Consider the following 22,451-nt stretch of genomic DNA (forward strand, 5'->3'; position numbering starts at 1 on the left):
GCACAAGAAATAAAAGCAAGAATTAATAACTGGGATAGATTCAAACTAAAAAGCTTTCTCTCAGCAAAGGAAACTATCAGCAATGCGAAGAAAGAGCCTACAGAGTGGGAGAAAATCTTTGCCAATCATACTTCAGATAGAGCGCTAATCTCCAGAATCTATAAAGAACTCAAAAAACTCTACACCAAGAATGTAAATAATCCAATTGACAAATGGGCTAAAGAAATGAATAGACACTTCACAGAAGAAGATCTACAAGCAATCAACAAACATATGGAAAAATGTTCAGCATCTCTAGTAATAAGAGAAATGCAAATCAAAACCACCCTAAGATTCCATCTCACCCCAATTAGAATGGCGATTATCAAGAACACAAGCAACAACAGGTGTTGGCGAGGATGTGGGGAGAAAGGTACACTCTTACATTGCTGGTGGAGCTGCAAATTAGTGCAGCCACTCTGGAAAGCAGTGTGGAGATTCCTTAGAAAACTTGGAATGGAACCACCATTTGACCCAGCTATCCAACTCCTTGGCCTATACCCAAAGGACTTAAAATCAGCATACTACAGAGATACAGCCACATCAATGTTCATAGCTGCTCAGTTCACAATAGCCAGATTGTGGAACCAACCTAGATGTCCTTCAATTGATGAATGGATAAAGAAAATGTGGTATATATATACAATGGAATATTACTCAGCCATAAAGTATGATAAAATTATGGCATTTGCAGGCAAATGGATGAAACTGGAGAATATCATGCTAAGTGAGATAAGCCAATCTCAAAAAAACAAAGGAAGAATGATATCGCTAATAAGTGGATGATGACACATAATAGGGGGTGGGAAGGGTTAGTGTTGGGGTTGGAGTTGGGTTTAGCGAGGGGGGCAGGAATGGAGGAAGGAAGGACTGTATAAATGGAGGGGAGGGGAGGGAGGGGTGGGGGGGGAGGGAAAAATGGCAGAATGAATCAAACAACATTACCCTATGTAAATTTATGATTACACAAATGGTATGCCTTTACGCCATGTACAGACAGAGAAACAACATGTATCCCATTTGTTTACAATTAAAAAAAAAGTGTGAGATAAGAACAACCCCTAATAAACATAATTCTAAAAAGGAAAAAAAAAAACAAACAAACAAGACTTTAACCATCATCTATTGAAAGGCATCTAGGTTCATTCCACAGTTTAGCAATTGTGAATTGAACTACTATAAACATGGATATGGTTGCATCACTGTAATATGCTGATGTTAAGTCCTTTGGGTATAGACTGAGGAGTGGTATAGCTGGTATATATACACAATGGAATATTACTCAGTCTTAAAGAAAGATGAAATTATGGCTATGCAGATATTGATGGAGTTGGAAAATACCATGCTAAAGAAAATTAACCAATTCCAGAAAACCAAGGACCAAATGTTTTCTCTGATATGTGAATGCTGATTCTTAATGGGGTATGGGGGCAAGGAAAGAATGGAGGAAATTGGACAGTGGGAAGTGAGGGGAGGGGACAGGATATGGTGATTGAAAAGATGGTGGAATGAGATGGACATTATTACCTTATGTACACATAAGATTACATGAATGGTGTGACTCTGTATTGTGTATAACCAGAGAAATGAAAAATTGCACTGCATTTGTGTACAATGAGTTGAAGTGCATTCCATTATCATGTATAACTAATTGGAACAAATAAAAACAAAAAGCAAACAAGACTGAGTCTGTGTGAAATGGGATTGTTTTAATGACATAATGCAATACAGAATTAGACTGTGATGTCATTATTGGACCCAAAAGAAAGGCAGGTCAGTTCACCTATGGTCAGTAGCATTATGGGACAGTAGGCACTCAAAAATTAAGACTCAGGGGAAAGCTGAACCCAACCTGATCATACTCCTCAGCAAAGCCTTCCCCTGTGTAGTAGGCAGGATAATTGCCCCTCCACCCCACACACACCAACACACACAAGTTGTCCAATGACTACTACAAGCTGTTGGATCCTGAGATCAGTGAACAGATTCCTAGCATCCTAAAACTGAGCCCTCAACCTGGAGAAGTGCCCACCTGATGAGAGAAAACATCTGAACATAGATACCTAGACTAGCAGGTGAGCTATCAGAGCACTAGCAGGGTCTGAAGGTGTGGAGGGACAGTCATTGGCCCAGACGAATAGCATCCATTCCCCTACAGAACTTTCCCAGACAGACAGGAAGTGTTCAAGCCCCATAAGCCTCCAGCCATAAGTGACATTTCATCTTGTGGAAAGAAAGTCTGAACCTAGGAAGCAACCAAACCCATGAGGTACAGGCAGACATGCGTGTATTTGTGAAAGATGCAGTCTCACTTACCACCATACAGACAGAAGGAATCTAAAATGCTGAGAAATTAGAAGACTTAACCCACAGGTTCAGAGTAGGTGCTGTTTAACTAACGTGAGTTGGATGGCCCTAACCTGTTATGCTGCAGACATATGTTCCAGGGCAGGGATTGCCAGTTGGTCAGGGAAACCAAAGAAATCTGGGATGCAGTTTACCTGGAGCATTTCTGTGCATTCAGAACACCCAACAGATTGGAACTTACCTTCATGTTGACATTAGCCTACTAGATTTGGGTCCCAAACTGAACTGATTCTGAGTTCTTACATTTATTGAAAATAATACCATGCCTTTTTTGGTTGTTCATATTACTGAATGAGAATAGTCAGTTCTGTTATGACAATTATTTTAAGAAGGGATTTCCCCAAATGTGATAGTGCACACCTGTAATCCCAACTATTCAGGAGGCTGAGACAGAAGGATCTCAAGATCAAGGCCAGTCTGGTAAAGTTAGTGAGACCCTGCCTCAAAATAAAAGTGGTTTGGGATGTGGTTGAGTAGTAAAGTACCTTGGAGTTTAACATCTAGTACCATATAAACAAAAATAATTAAATGAATTAATAAATAAATAAACAAATAGGAATTGATTCCAAGACAATTGATATAATAGGGAGTGTCTTGAGTGTGATGCAAATTGTACTTTTGATTTCACAACTCAAGAAGTAGAAAACTGAACTCAGCTAGACTAAGCTGCAAAGGCATACATACAAAATATACATGCACTTCAAACATCTAGCACCAACCTCTACATACCATGTGTGCTACAGCCACACCCGTCCAAATCCGGTATTATCATCATTCATCCAATTTCAGGAAAACATCTCTTCTATGTCTTTTAATAATTCATAAGTAGCAACCCTTCCAACACCCACTTCCACAAACAAACTTCGGGACTTTTTTAAGCTCAAATGACTTTTTAATTGTAATATTTATGTATTTCTTAATCATCAACATGTATAAAATTATTACCATTTTTATTAAGTATAGTATAAACATAACACTATGTTTATGTGTCACTGATCAAGTGTTCGAGTGTTATGCACCTACCCCTATTTTTCCAATAAGCCCTGTGGTTGCAAGATTTCACACGATGTTGTTTCCAGGAACTGGTATGCCATAACAAAACTGACAACATAGGTGAAACAATTACCACAGGGTCAGCTTGCAGTAAATGTCAGCTGTTACTACTGTTGTCATCATTATTATTGGACTTCTGGTGATTAAATAATACTTGCCATTTTTTCAAACCTCTTCCACAAGTATGAAATAATTTTTAACTTCTGTTTTTCATGTGGGTTAGATTTCTGATGCTACATAAAATAAAATGCAAATCATGGGAAGTAATTTGCCCAGGATCATAAAACCTTCCCTGTTGGATATTCAAAGATTTTTCCTTGTCTTCAAACTTCTCAAGAAAAAAGAAACATATTTACAGGTATTACTTCTAAATATAGAACCAAACAATGTAAAACAAAGTGCATAAAAGATTGTGGCCATTTGATTGTCAAAGAAGGATAGAAATACAGGGTTTTTGTTATGAAATTATCCCTAAAGAATTGAATCAATAATTTGAGAGAGTGGGAAGAAGAAAGAAAATTGCAGGATGGAGACAAATCAGTGAATATCAAGGGGCCTAAACTCACACCCTATAGATGCAAACAAATAATAGGAAAGATAAAATGCTCCAGAGGTGGACAATAAGGACCAGTGAAGATTGTTGTGCTTAGGTTTTCCACCCAAAAAGATTCCAGTGAGCTCTGATGAATTCATGCCTGAGAAGTGGATTCAGCATCTGACTTTTTTAAGAGAAACAGAAAGTCGAGTTTTTTATGTGAAATTTCTAGGTGTAATTTTGAAAGTTATGGTTGGTGTTAATGATGATTCATTTTTTAAAAATTTAAATGCTTTTCAAGTCAAAGTTAACACATCTAAAGGCCAGCTAATATGCAACCTCCAATGAACTGAAAGGTGAAACCCAGGCCTGGGGCTGCACACAAAGTTTGAACAGTGATGGACAGAAAATATGTTATTTATTGTCAATTTCTGCAAAGACACATTCAAGCAACATAGTACACATTTGTCAACATTTTAGAATTTGTTTTATACATTAAATATACAATATGCTACCATAGCAATAAATTAAATGTACACTATTTACATTACATAGGCAGTCAGGTTCTACAAATCACCTCCTAAGAGGAAAGAAAGAAAAGTCAACCCCACATGGGTCAATTCCAAGCTTCATTTCTTGGGTTCTATCATACAGGAATCTCTTCACATGAAGATGTGAGCACTCCCTGAGCTGGAGTGTCAAAGGGTAACACCCATGACAAGAGTTGGCACACATGCTAAAGAGCAGAAAGGTGGATTTCACCCTTCCAAAGAGAAATATCACAAAATCAAAGAAAATGGCAATTAAATTCGAGTCTTTCGGTCAAGCATCCTCTCTCCAGGGCTGATAAGGCACAGGACAGAGCCCTGTCCCAACAGCCTCTTAGTAGGCAGGACTCCATTGCCTCAGGCTTCCTAAAGGGACACATGGCCCAGCTGACAGGAGAGGGATGGGAGATAGGGGTGAGGAAGAGGTTGGTGGTAAAACAGATACTTAAACTAGGTAGAAACCTACCCCCACAGGTCTCCACCTGGGTGCAGGGGCAGCCTTGGCAAACTTCATTGTCCTGCACTTGCCTTTGATAAAGAGTAGCCAGAGTTGGGGAGGAGTCACAGGGTCCTGAGCATGACTGAATGGCCAGGTCCCTTTCAGCCCCTGGAGATGTAAGATCTACTTGAATCCCACCACCACTGCCCACCACAGAGCTGTATCTATAGACTAAGAAACAAATGAAAATGGTAGTGTTTGAGTTGGCACCTTCAAGAGTCAATGTAAGGAAAGTGAAACAGGATGCGTCCTGCCTCATTACTTGAAAGAAGATTTCATAACCACTTCTCTTTAAGAACCAGAGAGAAATGATAAAGAGTTCTCTCTTACCACTTTCTGTCTTCATTTGCAGTAAGGAAACTAAGATTGGTGAGCTGCATCTCTGCCCTGGCCTCTGCCACATTATAGACTGGAGTTGCAGAACAGAGGTCACTGAGGAGCAGTTCACTGGAATCCCTTTCCTTCTCCATTTTCTTTGCTCAAGCCTCATCTCAAATCTTAGTGTCCTCACTGATCAATCCAAGAGAAGAACCCTCTCAACAGAAACTAGCAGAGATCAAGGCCTCACCTGCAGACTTGACTGCTGGCACCTACCAGCCAGTGGCAAGGCCCAGTCACCTGGCTTCTCCCAATCCTTGGCCCCAGGAAGTTCAACCACTTTCTCTATCAGTCACACCTGGTGCAGAGGGCAGAACCCTAGGTTGTGAGTTCTACTCTCATCTTTGCCACTAGCTGGTTGTGTGTTCACTGCAGCTAAGGTTTCACATTTAGGTCATTATTTGGCTGAATTAAATGCTACAAAGGACAGAGCCTTGATCATTAAGACTGAACCATATAATCTTTTCTAAGAAACACCATTTGACATTCATTAATATAGACAGAAAATCTGTCTAAGACCTTCTATCTCATGTTTTTCCGCAGCTGTTTTCAAGCATCAGTGGAGCTAGAGACATCTGAGTGCCCAACAGCACTTGCAAAGTATAGTTTCTTCTGTGAGTCAAGTGATCCCCAGAGTCAGAGATATAACTGGGAGACTTTATGACATTTGCTAGTAAGTGAGTAACTAGATCTGGAGATTATCGTGCTAAGTGAAATAAGCCAATCCCCAAGAACCGTAAGTCAAAAATTCTCTCTGATATGTGGATGCTAACACAATACTAGCGGAATAATAATAGCAGTTTAGTGAGTTAGAAAAAGGGGAATGAAGGGAAGGGAGTTGGAATAGAAATAGGAAAGACAGTGGAATGAATGGACAAAACTTTCCTATTTTCATATATGAATACCCAACTAGTGAAACTCCACATCATGTACAACCACAAGAGTGGGATCCTGATTAGAATAAGATATACTCCATGTATGTGTAATATGTCAAAATACACACTAATGTCATGCATATGTAAAAAGAACAAATTTAAAATTAATAAATAAAAATATAGCACTAAAATCTTTTTAAATAGGGATAGCTGAGAGTTTTGGAGAAAGATCTCATCTCCAGATAAATTTGTGAGCTCAGGAGACTATATGAAAAGAATGGATTTGAATATCATTACTTAGAGGGGACAACTAAGGAAATTAATGAGTTAGGCCCAGAAACAGTCCATATCATGGCAGTGTTAAAATTTTAGAAAAGAATGGTTTCTCTCCTTCACTTGGAAATGGGAGAAAATGAAAAGAATCTTCACTCTGATCTAGCACAGCCTTAAAAACTGACCCACTGGATGGCATGGAAAGTTGGTAAACTTCATAGATTTTAGTCTGCAAATAAGTTATAATACTTTCTCCAAATTGTCATGGAGATAAAATAAAACATGGAAAGAATTTCTGCAAAGTCAAAATACCAAACAAAAGAGAGGCGACCTTAAAAATTGAAAATTTCATACTCTGGCACAGAGAATTAGAAAAATTTATTGACAGGATAAGTAATAAAAGACAATGTAGACATGAAAATAAATTAGGTGTGTAGGAAAGTTAGGAGATAGACTGCTGGCAGAATTTGTGTGGAAATATTATGTAGGTGACACTAAATATTTGCTGGGAGATTGAGATATCAGAAAGTTTTTGAGCATCAATCTAAGATTATGGAGCACTCTTTTAAAAAGAAATCATAGTCAAAACAGACTTGAGATAACAGTGAAAGATCTAGGAATAACTTAAGAATGTAAGAACTGGAGAGCATATAAAATGAAGTTTTCACATAGATTTTTACAGCATCACCTGGGAAAGACAAAGAGGAAGGAAAAGCCAGGAACCCAAGACCACCTTCCCCTGCTCAGTACTTACCTAAAACTCCTTTCTTTTGCCTATTGAACAATTACATAGTATGCCACTTCATCCAAAGTTCCCATGGTGAGAGAAAATTCTGAGAAAATATTCCAATATTAATCACAATAATATTAATGCAAAGATTATGTTAAAACCCTCTCACACATGGAAGGGAATTTTCTTCTTATAAAGGGCTCTTCCTGGGGCTTCCTTCATGACTCTGTTTCTTAGGCTGTAGATGAAGGAGTTCAGCATTAGAGTCACAACTGTGCACTTCAGAGCCATGACAGTATCTTTCACAGTTGAATTATTAGCTGATGGACATAAGTAGAGACCAATGACTGTCCCATAGAACAGCAACACCACAAAAATGTGGGAGCCACAGGTGGAGAAGGCCTTGCAGATACTTTGAGCAGAAGGGACTTCAAGAATGGAGGACATGTTCCTTGTATAGGACAAAAGAATGAGTAGGACTGGGATGAAAACAACTCCTCCTATAATAAATAGCATCAACTCATTAACATGAGTGTAGGTGCAGGCCAACTTCAGCAGGGTGGATATTTCACAGGAAAGGTGTGGGATCACATTGTCTGCAGACAAAGACAATCTGTGAATGAGCAGGAGGTACAAGAAGGAATAGAACATGGTCAGCACCCAGAACAGCACCACCAGGGAGAGACAGAACTTGAGCTCATGAGGGTGCTGGAGGGGGAATAAAATGGCCACATAGCAGTCATAGGCCATGGCCATGAAGAGGAAACTCATAAGGTTTCCAAAAAACAAAAAGAAGTAAGTTTGTGTCATGCAGCCTGCACAGGGGATGGATGGAATTTGGCTTTGCATGTTCTGTAGCAATTTGAGCATTGTGACAGAGGAAGAGCAGAGATAAGAGAAGGACATGTTGCTGAGAAACAAATACATGGGTGTGTGGAGACAGGAGTCCAGGCGAAGGAGGATGAGGAGGAGGAGGTTCCCCAGGATGGTGATAAGATATATGGCCAGTAACAGGGCATAGAACAGGTTCTTGTGCTCTTGCTGAATGGGAAGGTCCAGAAGGAGAAACTCTGAGATGAGAGTTTGGATTTTTCCCATTATTATCTGTTTCAAATACCTTTAAGAGAAATAATAAGACCCTTTAAAATCCACATGAAAATTATCCTTTTTCTCTCATATAGTCTTTACCTGTTCTACAATAGTTTATCTCACCACCACCACAGTAAGTATAATCTTACAAGTGTCTTTAATCTCGATGATCATTTATTACTTTATTACCTTTTCTCATCTTTTATAAGCATGTTTCTGCAGTCCATTCTTTCCTAAATACTTATCTCTTTGCTTCTATCACAAAAGGAGCATTGGATTTTCTCTTACTTGCCCAACTGGTCATCCTAAGCAACTCTAATTGGCTTCTGTTTTATAATATCTTATAGAGTGATGTTCTTCAGATATTTTTGTAAATGCTATACTCTTATAATTAAATCTCATCTATGCTGAATTCTTAGATAACTGTTTAAACTCAGGCAGAGATTCCTCTCTCACCCACAGAACTCTGTGTGCCATTGCTTGATGATCATCATCCCTTGAATGTATCACAGGTGTCTTAAGTTCAACAGGTCCCTAATGAAACTCAGCATGTTGTGCTCATCCATACTATCCTCCTCCTCTTCTACTCTCTCATGTTTCAGTAAAGGAATGCAAAATCCAATCAGAAATATCTGAACTTTTTTTCTTTCATTCTTCTCTGTTACCATCAACTCCAATTGTATTTACCACATCCCATATATTCTACATTTTATTCCTCTGGTACTTCACCCAGTCCTTATCACAAAAACACATTCCCAGACCTTGAATCTTATCTCATATGATTATTTAAGTAGTCCACTGTTTCCAATACCTTACATACTATTCTCCTTCTATGTACTTCATTCCCACTGTGTCATTCTGAGGGGGAAATCATATCATCTCTCCTGATTCATGCTTCAGGATATTATCATTATTCCTAAGATAAAAGTAAAGTTCCTTTGAAGGGTACAAATGGCGCTTTATTATCTGAGCTGTGTCTCCCTCCACAGTGTCATCTGGCCCCCAAGTATACAAATTTCCCATTTTCCAGCACTGCTGGACTGAAAATCATAATTTATTGCCTCTAGAATTTCACACTTTGTGTTTCTCCAACCTATCACTTTCTCCCCTCTGCTTCCTCTTTCAGTTGGCTTATCCAGATTTATCTTTTAGGTACTTTAGATGGCACTTGTAAAACTAAACCTTCATTGTGTCCCTACCCTGGGTGATTTGTGTTGCTCTTTATACAGCATCCTGTTCTCTTCCAATAGCAGTGAACTTCCTGATCACAGGTTCGTAGTTAACTTCACACCATGTTGTGAACTCCATGCAGGAAAGGCCATGTCTGCCTGATGCCTATACAGGGCAGCACCTGGCATGGAACCTGATGTGATCAATGCTTCATTAATATTTGTTGACTGTCCTTCAGGATGAGAGAAATTCCCTAAACTTTAAAGGCAGAAAACTCCCACTAAGTAAAATAACCACTATTCTTAATTCCTCCCAGAGTACAAACACACTAAACTTCACCGTATAGCACTAAATTTTGACACTGCATTACCAATGTCGCAGATGTAACTTTGAATTTATGAAAAATATTAGGGTGTGTCAGAAGTACTTCACTTTTCAGTCATACCAATGACTTAAACATCTTTATGCATTAATCCACATAAATTCAATGATATTTATATGAGAAAATGAATATGATGAGCATTTTATAAACTGTGAGGAAAGCAGAAGAAGTGTTAATTTTTTAAGTTCTCAATTGAGTTCCTTCTAAGGTGTTCATATGATATGTGATGATTAATTTTATGTGTCAACTTGGCTAGGTTCTGCTATCAGACTTTTATAAAATACCAGTTCTGAATGTTGATATGAAGGTATTTTATAATATATTAAAATTTATATCAGTAGACTTTGATTGAAGTAGATTGCCCCAAAAATGTAATGAGCCTTGCTATAGTCAGTAGAAGGTCTTAAGGGAAAAGACTTCACTCTCCTGAAGAGGAAGAATTATGCTTCCAGAATGCTGTGTTCTCAACACTGTACTATCTGCTCTTCCCAAGGACTCCAGTAGGCAGTACTGCCTTGCAGATTTCAGAATTAATAATCCCAATTACTGTGTGGGCTATACTTTTAAAGTAAATAACACACACACACACACACACACACACACACACACACACACTGCTTTCTTTTGGATAACTTTGACTCATAAAGCCCAGTATGGCCTGATAACAGTGGTGCACCTCTAATCCTAACAGCTAGGGAGGCTGAGGCAGGAGGATTGCAAATTCAAAATCAGCTTCTGTAACTTCATGAGGCACTAAGTAACTCAGAGAGACCCTGTCTCTAATAAAATATAAAAAAGGACTGGGGATGTGGCACAGCGTTTTATCACCCTTGTGTTCAATCTGCAGTACAAAAACAGAAACAAACAAACAAACAAACAAAAAAGTATGTCCCAAAGCTGTCAAAAATGCATAGGAGGAACATTAAGAGATGTGGGAAGTTTGTTCAATAAAATTAAGTAAATTAGTCCTACTGGTGGGACCTTCACCCTACTACTGATGGAGTTTAACACAACTGCATAAACAGTTTGTACATTTGGACACCATATGCTGGGATCATAATGGGAAGAAATATGTGAAGAAAATCATGTACCTGGTTTCTCAGAGTTTTTCTTTCCTTTTGAGTTTGTAGGACTGTGTTTGTGTCAAGAACCTGTGCAGGCATCACAAAACCAGAGACATCTCCTGTAATTGTGTTCATTGATGTCCCACTGAGCTTCCTACCTTCTTCAGTCATTAAATTCTATATACTCAAACTAAACTGCACATAAAAATTATGTAGGACAGTGTTTGTAAATGCAACATACATGCAAATTACCTATGATTAAGACATTCATTCTGTATCTGTAGCCCAGATCCTTCATTTTAAATGAACACCCAAATAGTGGTGTCAATACTGTGATCACTAGACTGCACTTGAATAGCAAACAAAAACATTGCCATTAAATGCAGATTACTGAGGCGCTTCAGATATTTCAACTAGAATCTCTGAAAAGTGACCTGTGCAAAGCTTTTTAAAGATCCTATGTGAATGTAAAATAAAGAAAGGAGAAGGACTGTTATTGCACTGAACCCTACCTTACAGGCCTGCTATGTCAAAATACTATGATCTTTGAGGATTCACTGCACAGTAAGTAATATTAATGAATACTATTATTAATAAAAAGAGTTATAAGTGATGAATATTACTCAAAATATTTCTATACTGTAGCAAAGTCTTAGAAGGCAGCTAGAAGGAAAAGAGGAAAGTTTTCATACCTGAAAATTTTCCTGCAAATCAAGACACTCAGGTTTGAAAGATACCAGATTATTTTTCACCTTGATGAATTACTCAGGTTATCTGAGGGTGATGTGTGTCCCTGACCCAAGATCCTGCTTCACTTTATTCATTATAAGCATGTGAAGTAATATCCTCTGTAGTCATCATATACCTACGCCATCTCTTCTCAAGTCTTGCCTTCTGGCCATCCATGGGCCTGAGAGACTCCACATCCCAGGGGAATCCAGATTCAGGTATAACTCCTTAAGCACAAAGTAGTTATCCAAGACCTCTTTAAGCCAAATTATTAGAATCTCAGGGTCCTGTATGGTGACTGATTATAGCCACTGACCACAACTAACTATACTTTGGGAAAAGGTGGGAATGGAGAGCCGAGAGATGAATGATCAGTCATTGTGCATTTAGGGAATGGACAGGAATCCTTTGCTAGTGGAGACTACATTGGGAACTTGAAGAAACATGATAGAACATCCACAAAAATAAATCAAGTACTAGACTGTGAATGATTTAAAATATTTTAGGAGTACAACAGTGGCACATATTGCATGTTTTTGCATTGCTGTGCAATAAGTAAACCTTACAAAATGAAGCTTATTTGTTAAGGTTCAAGTGAACCTTCAAGTGAGCATTATATTATGTACCTGATGCTCCTTTAACAAAGCATATATCATTCATTTCACTTCATCTCACCATGTAGGTATATTTTTATGATACAGTGTGAAAGTAAGAAGAAAAATGGATAGAGTACAATAAGATTTTAGGGAGAGAGGCATAGAGAGAGAGAGAGATGACTAAGATAATTTTTGTTACAGCATATTGTTTTAATTGTTTTATGATTAGATGTTGTTAATCTTTTCTTGTGCCTAATTGACTACTGTTTTAATGTTAAATGTCCCCCAAGGGCCCATACATAAAGGCCTAGATTCAGGATTGCAGTGTTAGGAGTTTCTATCATTAAGCAGCAGGACCTTGTGGAATGTCCTCAGGTCATTGTGGATGACGTTGGAAAGGAACATTCTAATAAGATAAGTGATCCTCTATATATGTCCTGTCATTCCTTTTCCACACCATGAGGTGATAATGCAAGGTTGGCCTTGCCAAGACTATGCTAGACCTTCAGCTTTTTAACTGCTAAACTGTGAGCTAAATGAGCCTATTTATAAGTTGACTATGCCAGATATTTCATTGTGCTGGTGGAAAGCTAGTACAATAGTCTCTTTAATACATGGTGTGGGAAAAATTGTACATCTGTATTCAAAAATTTTTAACTTTAATCCACACCTCCATTCTATACAACAGTTTATAGAAAAAGGATCAGAGATCTTAATGTTTGAGTTCTGAGGAGATTACCCATGACATCCTACCTGATGGAGCCAGAGATGTCCCAAAGCAGAAGCCAAGGTTCAGAAGGAGCAGATATGCAGTGCTTTCAAGTTATAGTCACTAATGTCAGTTGCGATCATAGCAACATTAATTGAACTAAGAGGCTAAGAAAACTTAGAATGGTGCACCAGAAGTGTGTAGTTGTTAAGGAACATGCCTTCTGCCAAGGGACATAACAGTTAGATTACCACTTGACCATTTTCTGATTCAAATGTCAGCTAATGTACAAACAGCAGTGTTGCTCCTGTGCGTGGGGTAGTTGATATTGACCACCATGGGGAAAGTTGGTTACTCTGCACAACTGAAATAGAGGAGGTGTCATCTGAAATCTTGGGGAATTTTTACAGTGCCACTTTATAATTCAAAGACCATTGACAAATGTTAATGAAACTATAAAATCCAATTAAGGTAACAACAATAAGAATGCAGGTCCCTAGGAAGGAAATACATGTCACTATATGAAGATCCTCCAGCTGACCATAGTCAAAGAATGGTTGGTTAGAAAGTGAATTACATATGCCAAACCTGGCTTCACTATCAAATGCAGGGCCAGAATAATCTTGGCATTAGGAAGTAACATGACATAGATGGAGGAATGAATGATACTTGTGCTGGGTGTTCTTAAGGATTTCCATAGAAAATGAGCCAAATGTGGTGCAAATGTCAGTTTTTCAAATCTAGCAGGAGGAAGGACTGAACATGGTTGGGAAGTTCATTTTTTCTTATTCCTGTAATTTCTTTATATTTGCATGTGTTTTAATCATAGAAGTCTGATTCTTGTTAAATTCATTTCTTCCTCTCCTAGAGACTGTGGCAGCAAGGTGGGGCATACTGACAGATTCTGCCATCCTTGCAGTGTTTCTGAAACATGAGTTTCAGGGTGGTAGTGTACTCAAAGATGGCTGCCTGTTTTTCATAGGAAAAACCATAAACTCTTAAACTCCTAAGATATGTTAGGACATTCACACCGTTTTCCCAGATGATCTTCATGGTTTCTGCAGGCATTCACCTTCACCTCCTGAAATGTAGGCTTCTGCCACAAAGGTTTCCTGCCCCTTCCCTACACAGGCAATGAGAAAGCATCCATCCTGATCTGCTCAGCATCTTCACTTTCACACAAAGTATGGCCAGGTGTGAACAATCACCACTACAGGACTCTGGGAGATTTTGTCTCTGAGAGACAAATTATTTTGCCTTTAAATAGTTCCCCCAGCATTGGCATTTTCTGGGATGCAGAGATCCTCAGGCTCATGTGTGCAAAAGGCTAAGAATGAGGAGGGGTGATGCAGTTAGGTGAAGATTCCAGAGGTCATTACTTCCTGTGCCATTAATGAATAAATGGGAGAAGGACGTTGGGTCAGGGCCCTGAGTTCTCCCTCAACCATCCTGGATGAGTTGTCAGGAGGGTGAATGAGTTCTTGTATGTCTTTCCAACCTGATTGTCTTGGCTTCCCAGGTTGTATGATGTTCTGCAGAATGATTTCTGGTTTAAGTTTCCTCTTTTCCATCTTTCTTCCTCCAAAGACTTTCCCACCTTTGAGTTTGGTTTGAGTACTTTAATTTTTAATTTCCTTTTTCTCCTCCTCCTCCTTCTTTTTTGCAGTTCCTTCAGAGATTTTGAAATCATTTCACAACTCTCTCTTAGAGATTATAATTCAATTTATCTGAAGGTGGTCATTTATATGTATTTTGATGGCAATATACATACTTTCTATTTAGATGCAGTGTATTGACCACAGTACTGCCATCACTTGGGTATTCATTTAAAATGTGGCAGTCGAGCTCCAGAGTGTTTTAACAGAATCCTCAGGTGATTTTTGTGAATATTAAATCTTATAAACACTGCCATTGGTGACTTATGTGCAGTTCACAATGAGAATTATGGATTTTATCACAGGAGATGTTAAGGGTACATTGTGTCAGCAATGCCAATAGCAGGTGATGTTTCCAGTTCCCTCCATTTACTCCTGACACAAGAGATCACTCTACTCATTCAGAAGTGGCATAGGATTCTGAGAAATGGGGTGCACAATTTTATGTACAATGGACATGACTTGAAAGACTACTTCAGTAGTCCCAGTGAGATGAAATACCATTGTGGATGAGGAACATGGTCTTGTGATAAGGAGTGGATGAAGTAGCAGGAGCATAACATGTAGAATGTATATGACGCGGTAGGCCAGAGTTAATGGTAAGAGGAAAGAATGAATGAAACAATTCACAGACTTCTTATCTAATGCTGAATTCCTGTTTTGAAATATGAGTGAATAGATGAGGAAAAGTAACAGAGTTCATGCAATCTGATAAGTTTCATTAGGAGCCTATTGAGCTTAGGGTGCCTATGATATACACATATATTGAAGGGAAGATAATTTTTATGGAGTATAGAGATTTACAGGCTACAGAGACATCTATACCTGAGTTTTATTTACTGATTTATATTTTTATTTATTATTTTTGTGGTGCTGGGGAATGCATTATGGCTCTGTGCATGTTCAATGGACAGTCTATCACTATCTACATCCCCATCTTCCACATTTGAGTTTTAAATGATGACATAAGTCATTGGAGTGTATCAGGTTTAATAGGAGAGTTACATGTACAGTTATGATAAGACAGGGTACAGAAAAATTCATTAAGAACATCAACATACAAGATACCAGTAGAACTAGAGCCAATTATGTTTCTCTAGGATTACCAGTCAGGCAAGTATGGAAAAAATAATGCATTTTGTCTCAGAAACAATTAGGGAAGTGTTTAGGAAAAGATGGAATATTCAAAAATGTTACAAAGAAGTTAAAAAAAAGTCATTAATGGTATAGAAATGATAAAGAATGGATTTTAAAGATACAAATTATTGTAATGAGGGTGGGAGCAGTTAGTGTAGAATGATTACCAAATTATGTATGAGAGAAAAATGTTCATGTGTTTGAGTTGCTAAGGGATTCAACTCTTTTTTTCTTAAAGATACTGAAGAGAGAATATCATAGGAAGGTACGAAACCCTCATCTCAGAGTTCCTCCTCCTGGACCTTCCCATCTAGTCAGAACACCAGAACCTGTTCTATCCCTTATTCTTGATCATGCATCTTACCACTGTCCAGGGGAAACTCCTCATCATCACTCTCATTGACCTTGACTCCCATCTACACACATCCATGTATTTGTTTCTTAGCAATTTGTCTTGCTCTGACCTCTACTTTTCTTCTGTGACCATTCCTAAACTCTTGAAAAACATGCTAAGTCAAGCCCCATTCATTCCCTATGCAGACTGCCTGACCCAAATGTAATTCATCCTGTGTTTTTGGAGACCTGGAGAGTTTCCTTCAGCAGCCTTGGCCTATGACCATTAATTGGCCATCTACTTCCCCATGCACTACACCACCATCATAAGCCCCAAGCTGTATCATTCCCTGTTGGTGCTGTCCTGGTTTATGACCATGTTTCATGCCTTTCTGCTCACTCTGCTCGTGAACAGATTGTCTTTCTGTTTGGACAATGTGCTCCCACACTTTTTCTGTAAAATATCTGCTTTACTGAAGCTGGCCTTCTTCAACATTCATGTTAATGAGTTGGTGATATTTGTCATGGGAGAAATCATTATCACCCATTCCTACACATCCTTGTGTCCTATGTATAAATTTTCTCCTCCATCCTCAAGTTTCCTTCTTGTGGCATCTGAAAGATCTCTCCACCTGTGGCTCTCACCTCTCTGTGGTATCACTGTTTTATGGAATAATTATTGGTTTCTATGTATGCCCATTGGCTAATATTTCTACTGTGAAAGATACTGTCATGACTCTGATGTACACCATGGTGACTACCATGCTGAATCCCTTCATCTACAGCCTGAGGAACATAGATATGAAGGGAGCCCTGAGAAGATTATTGTCAGAAGACAATTATATTCTTTGTACCATCCTTTGCAATACGCACACAGTTTTGTCCAGTATAAATATTGTGTTGAACATTTCAATATTATTGTTACCTTCCTTCCCACCATATTTTTTTTTCTGTTCAAATGAAACATCATATAATTTCCCAACAATAAAAAGCTGAAGTGGAGGTGGGTAGTTGATGTAAAGGGTGTTCTCAGTAATCTGCTGGGAAGGTTTCCTGTTTGTTATTTCTAGCTGACCCTGAAGGCATAATTTAAATCTTTTAATTGAAATTTCTATCAGAAGCTGTTAAATCACAAATTTATCACATATTCCTCTGTTTTTAAATATAACTTTTTAAAGTGATCTTCTGCTCTCCCAGGTCAATGCCAAGATTCAAACAACTCAGGTCAACACTTGGTCTTCTAAACCAAACTTTTCATTCCTGAACCGAATGTCTTCACACTTATCTCTTTAAGAAAGTGTTCACATTATTTTCCTGAACTTTATTGCTTCTTCTTTCTTTCCATGTCTACATTATTCTTTATCACCAAATCTTTACTTAAAATGGATTTTCCATTTACTTTCTTATAGCCATTTAGTTTGTATTTGTTGGAAACTAAGTCCTCTTGGGGCTCTAAGTGTTGTTTCCTCAAGCATGGTCAAGGAGGCCAGTGTCTGTTTTTAATCTCACTCTTTAATGATTCCCTATCCTTTATGGTTTTTTGAGTTATCAATAACCTTTACATCAATGATCTTATTTAACTCCTGTGATGATTCCATACAGGAAAGGGGAACTTAATATCATGTCAAAGGTTGAAGAATGTGGAATTTGAATATACCAGTGCTCCGCTGTCAGTACTAAACCTGTTTAAAACTGCAGACCATGTGATTGTGGGGGTGCTTCTCACATCTTCCCACCTCAGAAATAGAATGTGCAGACTCACATTTTTCAATGTAAGCTATATGTGTCATTCTCTAGGTTTTTATCATTGACTCATGAGTTTCCTTGTCCCCTGTAAGTGATGACGGTAAACTCGGTCATTTCAACTTCTCTTAAATGGCACTGATTTCTATATCTCTGCAGCACACTTTCTCCACATCAAAACACATTAGGTTTTATCTTCATTTTCAATGGACATCTTCACTTGATGATTTCTGACTCACACAAATTTGAACTCTGTTATGTACCCACATAAGCTCTTTGTCCTACATTCTGTTTGATTTATGTAACTTCCATGCAGTTACCCAGAAACAAAATGAAATATTGACACACTCTGTTATATAAATTTACCTTGAATTGGGAACAAAACTGACCATATTGTGTTATACACTCATAACAATGAATCTCACTATTATATATAATTAAAATACACCTTTAAAATAAGTCAGAAAACATACATCTACCTTGAAACAGTATGCTAACTGAAATAAGGCAGTTGTAAAAACCATATGTTGTATAATTCTATTCATATGAAATATTAACTGTAGGAAAATCATAGAGATAAACTTTGGTTGACAATTCCTGAGCAGTAGTACATCTGAGCAATGAACAGCGTATTAATGGGCATAGACATACCATTGAGGTAATGGTTAGGTTCTAAAATCATGGAGTTTGCATCATTTCAGGAAAGTACACAAAATAACTATTTACTTATACACTTTAAGTAACTAAATGAAAGGGTATGTACAGCATATGTTAAAAATCTGTGAGTAATGTCTTTATAGTTCAGAATATTTATATATAGCTAGTATATCAATTATTTTTGCATTAATGTTAAATTTCTGGATCTAATAATGATACAGTGATAGTGTACAAGATTGCTCTCTTTCATAGGAGATTCTGAAAGTTGGACTATTTAGTGGTGTCTTTGTGTCAAAAATTATCAGCAATTGAAAAAAGGGTAAGAGATATGGACAAAAATGAGAGAGAGAGGGACAGAAAAATAATAAATTGAGGCAAAGAGATAGACATATTCTATGAACAAATGAAAATGGTCTGATTTGAGGAATTCATAGAGTACATGAAATAAAACTAAACTGACTTGAACTAGTAATCTTTGATTTGAATATCATAGGTTTAAGTTCTGTCATACATCTCATGTCATCAGTGATAATATTTATAAAAACATAATATTTTAAAATCTGTTTTTCACTTGGGTTAATAAAAAGATATTTATTGTCTTAGTTTTTATCAGTTGGGGGTGTAACAATTTTAAACCTGTAAAAATTATTGGTCTAGAAATTGCTCTTGAAATAAAGTAAGATATAGATTTTCAAACATAGTTTGAAGTGATTGAACTTGAGGTTTGGAGGAATAACTGTATAAGCATCAAGAGAGATGCTATATGAGAGGGGTGGAGGAAATATGGAGTAGAAAACCTTAAAGGTTATTCCACAGGTGATTTGGAAAATGAGATTTCTGTGCCAAAACATATTCACAAAATTACTTATCTAGTTACTTTGCCTTTTATGAGAAACACATATATAAAAGAACTATCTAAAATATGTAAAAAATATAATAAATATAGAATACATGAACCATTTCTTTTTTAAATGGAGTAGATTCAATCTACCAAGAAGATAATCAAAATAAAAACTTGAAATTCAAAAGTCATAAAATGGTAGAATGGTAGGAAGAATATTATTTAACATCTGTAATAATGTAAAAGTATGGTATTTCAAGAAATGCATGTATAACAAAGTTGAATTTTAAGGTTAAAAGCAGTAAAGACCAAAGTATGTTGTAGATGAAGGTTGGTCTCATAGAATAGAAGTTGAGTAGCAGAAATAATTTCTAATATTCTGTAACAGTAGGATGACTATTGATGAAAACAATTGTATATTTTTAAATGGCCAGTACAGCAAATATTGAATGTTCCCAACACAAAGAAATGATAAATATTTGAGGTGAAGGATATATGTCAATTATACTGATCTGTTCATTGCACTGTCAATACATGTACTGAAACATCATATTCTTCCCATAACTAGAAAAAACAATTTGAGGATTCACATGAAAACAAGAAACCCTGAATAGTTAAATCCTTCCTGAACAAAAAGAAAAAAAGCAGGAGGCATTTCATGGCCAAGAAAGTTGTTGTAATCAAAACGACATGGGATTGGCATAAAAACACACATAATCCAACCATAAAAAGAGAGCCTGGAAACAAAGTCATGCATCTTCGACCAACTGATTTTTTTTACAGTGCTAATAAAACATTGCAGCAAGGACGGTACTTTCAAAAAACAGTGCAGAGAACATTGGATATCCACCTGCAGTAAAATAAAACTAGATCTCTATCTCTCACCTCTATCTCGTACCACTCTAGTTAATGAAAATCAACTCAAAACACATAAATAACTTGAAAAATAAAACATGAAAACAGAGAGAACATGCTTTAGAACATTGGGATGGGTGAGGAATTTTTGTACAAGAATCCAAAAGCACAGAAAATAAAAGCAAAAATAGGCAAATGCAATCACTTCAAACAAAAAAAATTCTGCACTTCAAACAGAACAATAAAGAGGTAAGAGACAGTCAACATAATGGGAGAAAATATTTGCAAAGTATACTTCTGATAATATCTTTTTATACAGAATATGTAAGCAAATCAAAAACTTCATTAGCAAAAAACCAAAAACCTGACTGATCAATGGGCAATAGAGCTAAACAGACATTGCTCAAAAGAAGACATACCAAAGGTCAAAGGTGAATGAAAACATGCTCAACATCACCAATCCCCAAGAGACTGTAAATCAAAAGCACAATTAGACATCACCTTACCCCACTAAAAAATGGCTACTATCAAAGAGCCTGAACATAACAAGTGCTGGCTGGCAAAGATGTGGAGAAAAGGGAACCCTTACACAATGTGGAAGGGAATGTAAATTAGGATAACTGGCATGGAAAACAATGTTAACGTCCCCAACGAATTAAACTGGAACCACCATAGTCAGCAATTCCACTCCTGGGTATATACCTAAGGAAATGAAGTCAGTATGATGAAAAGACATCTGAACTCCCATGTTCCTTGCAGTTCTATTCATAATAGCTCAGATATAAAAACAACCTAAGGGTCCATCATTGATGAATGGCTAAAGAAACTAGCATCTATACCTAATGGAATACAATTCAGATGTGAAAATAATGAAGTCCTTTCATTTGTGACAACACGAATGGAACTGGAGACAATTAGGTTACTGAAATCAGTTAGGCAAAGACAGACAAGTATCACACCATATCACTGTTATGTACAATTTTTAAAAAGTCAATTTCATAAGGATTGAAAATAGAATGGTGGTTATCAGAGGCTGGAGAGAGTGGAGTGGGGCATGGAAGAATGATGAGAGGTTGATCAATGGGTACAAAGTTACATTAAGATAGGAGCAAGAAGTTCTGGAATGCTTTTGCATATTGGCTGTAGGTTACAGTAATGTTCTGTACATTTCAAAAATCTAGAAGAAAGAATTTTGAAAATTTTCCCCATAAAGAAATGGCAAATGTTTGAGGACACAGATATGCTTAACTTGATTTAAATATTATACAATATATCCTTGGTCAAAATGTTGCATGCTGTCCTGGTAATATGTACAATTTTTATGATATTTTTTCTGTGTCAGTATAATGTAAATAAGAATAAAAATGAAAAAATATTTTAAAACATGACAAGCTTTTTGAGGTCATTATATATGTTCTTTTATTGTGATATTCTTTTATATCTCTCAGAATATAGTTTGTTTTGCCTTATAGTTCTTTCACATAGTTTCCAGTAAAATTGAGTATAGGGTTCATTTTTTTTCTCAAGTAAAAGAAATTGATTTAATTTAAATATTAATCATTTGTCTCATCAATAATAATTTTTTGTAATATATCATTAAGATTTCAGAGTGATAATAACTGGTGTAACCTTAACAACCACATGGAGAATAATAAAGCATTTCAGAACCATACTCAAAGGTATACATATATTGTATGAATATTGCAAAACCATAATCTACTTCTTATTTTTTTCTGGCAGCTTAAAATAATAGAAATGTATTTTCTCTGTGTTCTTGAGCAAAGAAGTTCAAAATGATGTGTGGGCAGGGCCTTGTTCCCCGTAAGACTCCAAGCAGACTGTCCCTTTCCTCTTCCCAGCTCTAGAGATAGTCATCAGGTCATGGGATTTATTAGCTGGCAACTCTATTACTTCATTTTCTGTTTTCGGCATCAGATAGTGTGCTCTCTGTGTCTCTGTATTCACATAGGATTTTTTCCTCCTTAAATGAATGTTGTTTATATTAGACTAGAGTTCACCCAAAAGGTCTCATTTTAACTGGAGTACAAAGTATAGTCACATTCACAAGTGCTGTGGCTTGTGACTTCAATATAACTTTTTGGGTGACACAATTCAACCCACATAACAGATGTGTAGGTCTGTATGCTGGTGGGGCAGGATATAATGGGACCTATTTCTCCTAGGTAATTGAGAC

The 22,451-nt window shown here is 37.1% G+C and overlaps 1 protein-coding gene and 2 pseudogenes across 1 annotated transcript; 1 reads left to right on the forward strand and 2 right to left on the reverse strand.

Annotated features, from left to right (window-relative positions):
• The window catches only part of LOC124979392 (myomesin-2-like), a 347,584-nt pseudogene that overhangs the window by 270,753 nt on the left and 54,380 nt on the right, over window positions 1-22,451 (reverse strand).
• LOC124981138 (olfactory receptor 1468-like) lies at window positions 7,463-14,089 on the reverse strand. The gene is made up of 2 exons (XM_047547318.1): window positions 13,932-14,089; window positions 7,463-8,414 (listed from the first exon to the last, which is right to left on the reverse strand). Exons 1-2 carry the CDS (start codon window positions 14,087-14,089, stop codon window positions 7,463-7,465), a joined length of 1,110 nt encoding a protein of 369 aa, XP_047403274.1.
• Window positions 14,223-17,972, forward strand: LOC124981144 (olfactory receptor 1468-like; annotated as a pseudogene).

This window comes from Sciurus carolinensis, chromosome 3 (genome assembly GCF_902686445.1).
Source record: "Sciurus carolinensis chromosome 3, mSciCar1.2, whole genome shotgun sequence".
In the NCBI taxonomy this organism is placed as follows: domain Eukaryota; kingdom Metazoa; phylum Chordata; class Mammalia; order Rodentia; family Sciuridae; genus Sciurus; species Sciurus carolinensis.

Coding starts and splice junctions, on each gene's coding strand:
- LOC124981138 (XM_047547318.1), bottom strand. CDS start 14,089: ATGAAGATCATCTGGGAAAACGGTGTGAATGTCCTAACATATCTTAGG. Junction 8,415..13,931: donor AAGGATGGCAGAATCTGTCA/GTATGCCCCACC, acceptor TTTCTCTTAAAG/GTATTTGAAACAGATAATAA.